The following is a 10774-nucleotide window of genomic DNA, read 5'->3' on the forward strand; positions in this document are numbered from 1 at the left end:
GCCGTTATTATTGCTTACAACAAAACCACATGGGTTAACTTGAATAATTTAGTTATTAATTTTTGGATTTTATTTGCCAAACAAAATAATATTAAATCATCGTAGTTTTAACAACCTTTTGGCATTTAGAAATTGAGAAAAATCATGTTTATATACAATTTGACAGTGATTTTTGTGTGTTTTGAAATATCTCTTAACCTATAGTTTATTTTTCTAAGAAAATAAATTACGGTCCACACAAAAAGTAATATGACGCAGGTAAAAGAAAACATAAAAAAGTACGTATACGCCTAGTGTATTTTTCTTGTAAAGACTTTTGTAAAGAGATAAAATCACAGCATACTTTTCAAGCGAATTAACACCACAAAATTTAATAAAAATCATCAGAAACCGAAAATAACGAAAACTCAAAATCACGAAAATGCAGACAAAATTCAAAGTCCCAAAAACCCATCGTCCCACTATTCCAAAATCTTGAAAAGGCAAAACCCCTTAAAAAACATATGAAATGAAAAAGTTGTTCAAATTTACACTATTTTTGTAATTTTTTTTGTAATTATTATGAAATTAGAAAATAAGCGCGTTAATTATTGTAAAAAAAATCGTACATTTTTGGGATATAAGCTTTTCGGGATTTTGGTGTTTACGCGATTTTGGATTGTAGGTTTTTTGAGTTTTGGGGATTATTGGGGATTTTGGGGATTATTGCGTCCTTCTCACGTATTACTTACTTTTATAACTCAAAATTTCGAAATCCGAAAATCCCAAAAATTACATAAATTGAAAAACTTTATTCAATATGCACAAAATTTTGTATTTGATTTATTATCATTTGTGTACTTCAATGTGTGGGATTTTGGGGTTTTACAGGATTATGGGTTTTCTAGGCTGTGTTGTTCTTCCAGAGTGTTTACTTTGATATGAAAACCAAAAATCCCAAAAACTCAAAGTTTCAAAAGTTAAAATTCTCGAAATTTCAAAATCCCTTAATTCAAAATTCCTAAAACCCAGAAATCCCCCGAAAATTTTATCAAAAAAAATTGTACTTAAAATATCTTATTTTTTTATTTTTATTTTGTTAATCAGTAAAAAAATATTTAATTTTGGGATCAGGGGTTTCGGGATTTCGGATAACTGGGGTTTTGGATTTTTGGGGCTGTGTATTTTCCGGACTTTTAACTTCCCGTAGGAAGTTATTGTAATGGAAAATTTTTGACTTTTCTCGAAGTTTTAAGGTCCCTAGAGTCGAAATAAAAGATGTTTAGAAAGATGTCTGTGAGTGTCGTACGTTAGTTCGTCTGTACGTTCGCGTCGTTTTTTTCGTCGTCCATAGGTCAAGAACAAGTAACTACATTTTTGTATACAGATAATAATGAAGAAAGATGCAGAAAAGGCTCTCAAGAAAATTGCGTGGGGGGGGCAGTTTAAAAAAAAAGGTGACGTTGTTCGTTAACCCTTAAAATCTCAAGAACCAATAACAATAAATCCGAAAACTTTTTGACATCTAGTGATATTTTGAGAAAAATCATAGTGACAGTTTTTTTTATACAAAATAAAATCCCAAAAAAACATTACTCAAAGTTGGTAAGAAATTAATGTCTCAAATATCTTTTCAAAACTTTGATATTATGGTTTCCAAATAATTTAAGCTTATAAGAGATATTGAAAAATAAAAACCTAAACAAAATTAATAAAAGTCAGTAAAAATTTAATTTCGAAAATAGGTTGAAGACTAAAAAGTCTCGTTAACAAAAATAGATTTTGAAATCAATCTATTTAATGATATGTATGTACAATTAATTAATTTTTAAATTTTTCAGAATAATTCAATTGACAACTTTTTTAAGAAAACACGAAAACCTACAAACCTTTTAAGCAAGACAAATCGCCATACAGGATAGGAAGTTATCAGGGTGGGTCGCATCCCAGCCTCTTTTAATTTTTTAAGATTTTGGATTTAAAACATTTCGTGGTTTTGGGTTATTGGGTTTTTGGATTGTTGCTTTGGATTTTTTTCGATTTTCGACGTCTCTGGATTTTGGATTTTTGGGATGTTGGTTTTTCGAGATTTAGAATTTTTCGGATTCTGGGCTTTCTTGTTTTTGATCTTTCGAGACGCCGGATTCTTAGTTTTATTTTTTTTTTTGATTAAAAAATGTCAGTATTGGGTTCTTCTCTCTTTATTTTTAAATAAATAACAGACCATACGAATTTGAAATGTTAATTTTTTCCGTTATTTTATTGGTATCATTTGCAGTGGAAATCAAAAAATATAATTATCGAAACCAATTAATATAATTAAGGAACAGATTAGGCCACGGGAGACCAATAACAAAAGGATCATAAGATTCAGCTATCTAATTAAGGTTAACAGCTGCTGCTTAATTTTTTTAAAACTTTCAAAGTTGATTCTTGATTGAGTTGACCTTTATAAAGTTATGAACTTTAACTGGAAAAACTTTTTACCTAAGCAATACAAGTTTTCGTATTCAAAGTCAAATTTTGTTGTTGTATTAAAAAAACTAACCTTTATTCCCTACAAGGTTCACCTGACATGACAACAAAAAAACTAACCAGCCACAACGACCTTGACGAGGTAAAATCTATGTCAATTCATAACTAACTTCTTACAAGAAATTATTCTGCAATATTCAAGAAGGCTACATAAATATATGACATGTCTTCCTGTTATAATTAAACAGCTCAACTCCGCACCATGACTCTCAATAATAAACGAGTATGGCTAAAATATTGCTATTATTATTATTATATAAACACGCGATGAAATTTTCTAATGCCTACACGTCCTAGTTTCATTTTACTTGCTGTGATGACAAATGCAGTGGCGGCAGCAGCGCAAGCACAAGCACAAGCACTATAAAGAAAAGGCGAGGGACACACCTTTTAAGCACAATAAATTAAGTATTCAAAATGACATATGTAGAGTTGACAACCGACAATCTGGGGGAGAGGAATTGAGAAAAGAATACGAATATAACAAAAACATGGACGTGACAACTACCTTTCTGAGCGCGAAGCTCTAATCAGCCGCCCACAAAACGTATTCCGCAGCACCAAACCAGCAAGAGATACTCTGACATGAATAATTCCCCAGGCGACAACGATTCCAACGACGACTGCTACAGCAACAGCGACGACGTTGACGACGACGTCAACAACGTTGGTCCACTACAAATTGTCCAACGACGATGTGCTCCATAAATGGAGTAAGTCTCACCCTTCACTGGGCGGCATCCATTTAGCGGCGGTAGCAGTCGGTGATGGTGGCGGTGATATCAGCAGAAACAACAACACCAACGTTGGTAGTTGGCTGACCGGAACACACGTTTTATTGTGATGTGTGTACAATGTACATTGCGGATGTGCGGTAGCGCCATGTTCAATAACAGGAAAAACATCCGCAACACGTACAAACAACCGCGACACCAGCAGCGCAGCGGATAAAAGAGGAAACCATCGGGGGAGGTGGCATATAACATACTCGTCTCGTATACAACTTATGGTATGGGAGGTATAACGTCTACCTAAGTTGTGAGAGACTGACTTGAGCTGGACGGACATGCGACGACGTTTTTTTAATTACACATCATTTCCCATCACAGTTCTTCCCGCAAGAATATTGCATATAGTATACACTTCACTTGGAAGGTTGTCACTGTCATGGGAGTGTACAATGATGATCTTTCGAACGTTCACAGAATAAAAGTGAAAATTGATTTTCGAATCTACTTTTTTTTCGCCCCATCCGTCCCTTCGCTTCGCGTCCGTCAGTCAGTCAGTCTTTTGTATGAATATTGGGTTATTGGCAGTATCAAGATGGAAGTTTTTCCATCTCCTGTTCATACGTGGATAGGTTGTGAAAAAAAACGTGTTGATAACTTGAGGTCAAAGTTCAAAAGGCGTAAGTGACAAACAGAACTTTTGTTAGAAGTGGGAATTGGACTTCTTCAGTATGAAAAGAACGTAGAAACTTTTCTCAATGGTAAGAAGACTTTGAAGCACTGAAAGTTTTCATGACAATAAGGCTAATAATAACTTAAAGGTTTCATTAGACTTTAGCACTTCTTAAATTTGGTTAACCTTGAGTGGAGCCGAATAGAGGGATGATATAAATCAATTCTGATAAACTCAAATAAATCGAAGAATTTTTATGACAGAAAATCGTCTTGTGAATCAGATAGTTTGGAATTGAAAATTCTCCAATTGGAGCCCTCAAAAATGTATGCCCAAAAAGTGGAACGTATGCGCTATTAAACATTGATCGATGTGGAGGCTTGAAGACATTTACTGACGAATTGATTGGCAGTGTGACTTCAGACTCAGAAAATCTCTCATTTTCCAAATCTTCACTAAACATTAAGACATAAAGCTAGAGATCGAAAAGCTAACTGAACCTATAACATTACGCCCAGAAACACCTCAAGATGTTGAGCCAACTTAAAAAAGCAGCCAACCTTTATTTGTATTTTTTTGGATTTTAATTTTTCTGAAAAAATCAGTCTTCGATCAGGTCCAAAACTGTTTTTATAGCATTAAATTATCCAGGAGATTATATAATTTTTTGTTTCGTTAAATATTCAAAGTGACAAGAAGTTGAGAAACGTCAACATTTTTAACTTGATAAATCGGACCGATTACTGATTTGGTTTTCGGTAATGTGTTCACATTGTTTGACTTCATTGTTTTGAATTTTCGGCTGGAGAACTTCTTCTAGCTCCCAACATTTTTCAAGTTGTTCATCGACTGAAATATGAGTCAGTAATACTACTCGTATATATATTAGTTTCTTCATTGACGCTAACCCAGGTATTAACTAACCTAAGCTGTGATTTCTGTGCTATCAGCGAATTTGAATCATCTCGTTTTATTCCGTCAAGAATTATGTCACCATATGAATCAGCACCCATTATCATGTCAGTCGGTCCAGGAAGGTAAAGGTAGGATCAGCGATCTAAATTTCCAATTTAAAGGCAACTTGTAGTTTTGGAAGGAAGTTGTCTTGTAAGTTTGGGAAGTATAAGAGCTTCTTATCCGAGACTAAATTCTGAGGTAAAGTGAGGCTTTATTGTGACATTGACCTTGTTTTTTGCAGTTCCTGCATTTGTTGCACCCAAGGTACTTACTTCAACGGAAACATTTTGTAGTTTAAATGTTTGTGCTCTTAATTTAGTTATCAATGATGTTTGTAATCCAGGATTAATCAGTCCGTCTTCACTGTTTATTTGTAATATGGCTGTTGAAATTATAACATTTTGGCCCTGCTGACTGTGGTTAACTTGTCTAGTTGATTTAAGCCTGTCCTTTTGAGTTGAGTCTGTTTGTTTGTTTTAAGAAAATCGCTCAGCTCAATCCATGTGTAGAAAGGAATGATGCTTTTTGTTGCAATGATGGCAATTTCTTTTGTTAAAGAATTGTGATTGCTTGTCATATTGTAAGCAGTTCAGGCAGATCTTAGCGTGCTTGGAAAGCTGCCATCTTTCTTTTGGTGTCTCACTTACGAATTTTTCTTCATGCAGATCGGTGATGTTTCGAAGTTGCTCAAGTAACATTTTTTTGTTGGTATTCATATATTTTCTTAGAGTAGACATCGAAAGTTTGCTCAAATTTGTCCAAGTTTTCAACTATGGCGGTGACTTTAAGTTTTAGTTTTTTCAACTTTTACATCTGAAGAACATCTGCTCTGTCTTTGAGCTTTCCTTCACTTTCATTCCTTTTTCCAGTTCTGGGATAATTGCATCTAATTTTTTCCTTCGTACACCAATTTCACTCGGTTATTTGAATCCCTTTGCATGTAAGGAGTGTCTTTCTTTACTGTAGACACTATTTTGATGGTTTGAGGTAAACTCAGGCAATAGTGCACTCAGACGTTGGAGTCTCCCTTCTTTGTATCTGAGTGTTTTCCTTTATGCACTGTCCTTACCAACATTTCTATTTATTGCTTCGTTATCTTCAACGCGTGCAGTGCTTTTGATAGTGGTGTCATATTGGTGGGAATATTGCTGTTGTTGTTTCTGTTTTTTTTCAAAACAATAACTTTTAATAGGAAGCTAAAAAAGTCCAATACTCTGATTTCATAAAAACTTGAACCTTCTCAAATAATTTATCAAATTAATTCTTGCATTAATTTTGCATTTACATAAATAAGACCGTTTGAGACGCGGAAGTAAAGACTTGTCTACAAAATATCAAAAATTTTGAATGCAAAAAATTGTCATAGATTATAAATTCACGAATTTGTATTTTTGAGACGCAATTTAGCATATTTTTGAAGGCCCTAATTCGTTTGCATTATAAGCACGTAGTTTTTATATTGTTTTATATAAAATTATTGAATTAAAAAATACGCCAATACTTTTAAAACATACATTATCAACTTTCAAACCTTCTAAATAATGTAAATGTTTTTCTTAGAATTCCAAAGCAATAACATAACTTTTTCATCCTTTTGCATTCCACATGTCCTTTCGCAAAATTTGGCTTCTCCACGTTTTCCCATTAGGATTGTAATCTATAAGGGTTTGAAAAGTAAAAATGAACCACCTGAGTAGGTTATAGAGGAAGGTGGTTCGTACTAACATAGGGATAGGCATATAATAATTGTACTTAACCAAAAGCCCAATGGCAAAATCCTTGACACAAGTACGTGTCATCAACTAATAACACCTCGACAAGCTACGTTGCTTAAATTAGTTTCATACATGATATCACGATACGATACGACTATAATATGAATCTATGAACCTCTATATACCTGATATAAAGTAGCAGTAACATAAAAGTGGGTTTCGGCAACACCCAAAAACTCGCCCAAAATAAAAGTTGTATCATACTAATAATAATATTTATACGTGACACTTAGTGCTGAACGTGTTAAAAGCATCTGGCAAACGGTACATAATCCTTTCATTTATATTTGAATTTATTAATTCAGTATACCGTATAATGTACGTACTCGTATGAACATAGAAGGTCCTACTTTTGCTAAGTCTATTATGTCCTTAAAATTGTGTATTGTTTATCCCTTTGGCACTCCCAAACCCAAAAGTTTGATTTTCAGTTGGGCTTTTTTGCCTACCACACATTGACGTCCGGACCAGCGGAACCTGCCGGTCCAATACCCATCGATTCGATGTTCATTTACAGTCCAGATAAACGCCACGAAATATGGCGCTTTATATTCTACATGGTTTTACACGCGGGCTGGTTCCACCTTGGCTTCAATCTGTGCATCCAGCTAATTTTCGGTTTACCTTTGGAAATGGTCCATGGATCCGGCCGCATAGCCTGCATATACTTCGCCGGTGTTTTAGCCGGGTCATTAGGTAAGATTAAAACACAATAAACGAACGAACGAATAAAGGACGAACTTATAATACGAATACCGCTTTCCATCAACAGGAACCAGTATCTTTGACCCCGAAGTGTATCTGGTTGGGGCTAGCGGTGGCGTCTACGCATTGTTGGCCGCCCATCTTGCCAACGTTATGTTGAACTACCACAGCATGCAGTATGGCATCCTTCGTTTGGCAGCGATTTTTATCTTTGGTAAGTAGCAGCGGTATATATCGCATATTGCAGATGATACCCGCGTCATCGTCGTCATGGTCTTATGTTTATATTCGTGTGGCCCCTTAAATGCAATTTAATTTTGTTTATTCGCCCACTCATCGTCATCATCGCTGCTTCATTGTTATGTTATGTGATCCTTTATTTTTTTTTATGGTAGCGTCCTGTGATGTTGGCTTCGCCATTTATGCTCGATATGCTGTGGAATCATCGTTCAGTCCATCAGTGTCTTATGTTGCCCATTTAACTGGAGCTCTTGCTGGCTTGACTATCGGTTTTTTGGTGTTGAAAAATTTCGAACAAAAGCTACACGAACAGCTGCTATGGTGGATAGCTTTGGGGGCGTATGCGGCGTGTACAATATTTGCGGTAATTTTTAACATCATGAACACGGTGGCTATGCAGCGGTTGAAAGTCGAACAGATTCTACCCAGGGAGCCACTTTATTATGAGTTTGGCATATGAGGGTTCATGATGTTGTCGTCGTTAAAATATTATATCGAGAGGATATCCTTATATCCTGAATTTATATGTCCTTTTGTTCTATTTAATTTATATGAAAAAGACAATTTTCTTTTATCGTTTAGTTATGTTTTTTTTTTCACTGCAATATTTTTTTGTTGTTTATTTATATATTTTTGTAAATTTATTTGTTATTTATAAACAAAAACATAAATAATAGTCTTTAAGCTACCTCACAATGTATACATATTTTCCACAGTTCTAGTGGAATTCTTGTAAATATCTTAACCGTCCTTAATCACAGCTGGAAATGTATATTTTGAGACAATATTTATTAATTATTGTGTCACTATTTTGTTAATATAATTAAAAAGTCCTTAAACTTAAGTTTTTGATATAAAGTTTTTGAATTCAAACTTTTTTGTTAATATTTTTATGAGTGTTTCTTTTTTGAAAATGAATTTTGTCTTATGTTGAGTTTCAAAATATACCATATTCCGCAAGTGCTATCAGTCCACATACTCTCTAATTAAATACTTAATATATTTTGTATATAATTTATAGAAATACTACTCAATACTCGCTTTTTATTTAAGTATAAATACTGTATATTAATTTTGTTGAATTTAATTTTTCAAATAAATGTTTTTGTTTTCTTCTCAAAGACTGATTCGTATTTTTTTCAATTTTATTTATCAAATGTGCAATAAGAATTCTTCATGTAAATAAATACTATTTTATTTATAGAACTATTATCTACTGGTTTTTGTTTTTTTTATAAATTTATTAAAGTCAATAATATCTCTTGAATGAACGTCAAAGTACAAACAAAATTTTATTGAATTATTAATAATGAAAAATAAATAAATGTTAATATTAAAAATCGAAGTGCTAATTAAAGTCATATGTAAGTTAATTTCAACAACAATAATAATAAATAAATTGCTGATAGTCTTAAAATAAATACAATAAAAATTTATATGAATTTAACTAAAATAAAATAATAATTTTATCACTGCCAGGAATCTTACAACATTTAGCACGGTTTATATAAAATTTATAAATTTGTAAAAACATGAGAAAATAAGTATTTTTACTTATGTAATATATTGTTACAGAATAAAAAGAAAAACATTTTCCACCAGTATGACTTTTGGATTTTTATATTAACTTTAGTTTGAAAATAATAGGTTTAAATTGCAAGAAGGTAAGTTCAGATCAATTGAATATTAAAGAAATAAATGAGTAGATAAATATATACAAGAAGACACGAAATAAATAGATAGAATGAGGATGGGATGCAACTCGAAAGCTTAAACTTAGAATTGTTTAAAGTTAATACTTTCTTAACAGTACTCTATTTAAAAAGAATTAAAAATAAATCCACAACAAATTTGACCATTAAAATAAGTTAAAAAGCTTTAAACTGTAATATTACGAAAGTTGAAAAAGTTTTTAAGTACTGGTTGATTACAAACCTAAACTTTGTGGTAAATGCTAAGAAGCCAAATACATGTACATTTTTGAAATCCTTATTTCTTCATTACAAACAGTAAATAGACACTTATAGCTCTTTTTGAACAAGTCTTTTAAAACCCCTGCAAAATTCCACACTGGTTTTCTACTACGCCAATATAAATTTTCACAAAAAAAAGTTTCTAAATAATCTTTCTCCCACAAAATACTTTAGTTATTTCAAAAATATTCTCAATGAATTTCCAAATAAATTTTGATACTCAACTTGGTAATCCCCTTTGAAGTTTTAAAATATATATATATATAAATATGAAGAGAAAAACAATACTTACCATTATAACATTAAGCTAAAAGCCTTTTCTAAGAATTTTCATAATTCATTTTACATTGTTTTATGGTTAAAAGCAAAGTAAGGACTTTGCCACTATATTCATCCAGGGCTATCAGACAGATTTCAAGGAACTGCTATTACATGAACATTATTCGATTATAAAAAGTTGTTCTTTTTGCAACATCCGCCGGCGACGCCACGGCCGCCGTCGCCGACACCAATGATGCAGAAGAAGATGAACTGTTGAAGCAAAATGAATTGTAATGAATATGCAATTTTAATAAGTGAAATTGAAAAACAAGAAGCAATCCTATTTCCGAGTTAATTGCTAATAACTTGTTTACACTTTGGGTATCAAAAAGAAATAGGAATACAAAAAAGAAGTCCTTTTGAAAAGGGAAGCTTTCCAGGAACTTTTCTCTCTGATGTAGGTCTCATTCGGTAGACTTGGTCTCAGTTGTAGTTCTTAATTCCCTTCGGATTCAAACTCTCTACAGAAGAAACGTATAGACGGTAGTGGTGGCGTTGGTGGCAACAACGGCGGGTGTTTGTAAACTGTGAACAGAACACTAATTACTAAATAATTGCTTGTATGTTAAAGTTTTGAATTGAATTTCCCTTAGACTGTAGCAGCTTATATAAAAAAGCAACGCCAACGATAAGGAAGACGATGGATACAACTATACAGCTACGACGGCGACGGTGACAACGACGATAACGAAAGACGAATAGGCAAAGGGAGGGAGGGTTGTTATATATAAAGCTACTACCCCTTCGTAGGTCTTGGTAAATGCATATAGAGAAAAACTTTAAACTTATTTAATATGCAATAGAGAACACAAGTAAGCGTTCTACAATTATGCGCTACAATTATTTAAATGCAAAAACCAAACACTAAAAAGTTTTAGAACTTTGAAT

At 32.9% G+C, this 10774-nt stretch overlaps 1 protein-coding gene across 2 annotated transcripts in view; it reads left to right on the top strand.

The window, feature by feature from the left end:
* LOC129948073 (protein rhomboid) overlaps positions 1-9193 on the top strand; it is a 117013-nt gene extending 107820 nt beyond the window's left edge. For both annotated transcript variants that reach the window (XM_056058892.1, XM_056058893.1), the window contains 3 exons: positions 7079-7343; positions 7420-7566; positions 7748-9193. In XM_056058892.1, the coding sequence (XP_055914867.1) occupies positions 7079-7343; positions 7420-7566; positions 7748-8052 (717 nt within the window). In that variant the 3' untranslated portion in view covers positions 8053-9193. The remainder of the gene's footprint in view (positions 1-7078; positions 7344-7419; positions 7567-7747) is intronic.
* Positions 9194-10774: the final 1581 nt, after the last annotated feature.

This window comes from Eupeodes corollae, chromosome 2 (assembly GCF_945859685.1).
Source record: "Eupeodes corollae chromosome 2, idEupCoro1.1, whole genome shotgun sequence".
Classification (NCBI taxonomy): Eukaryota; Metazoa; Arthropoda; class Insecta; order Diptera; family Syrphidae; genus Eupeodes; species Eupeodes corollae.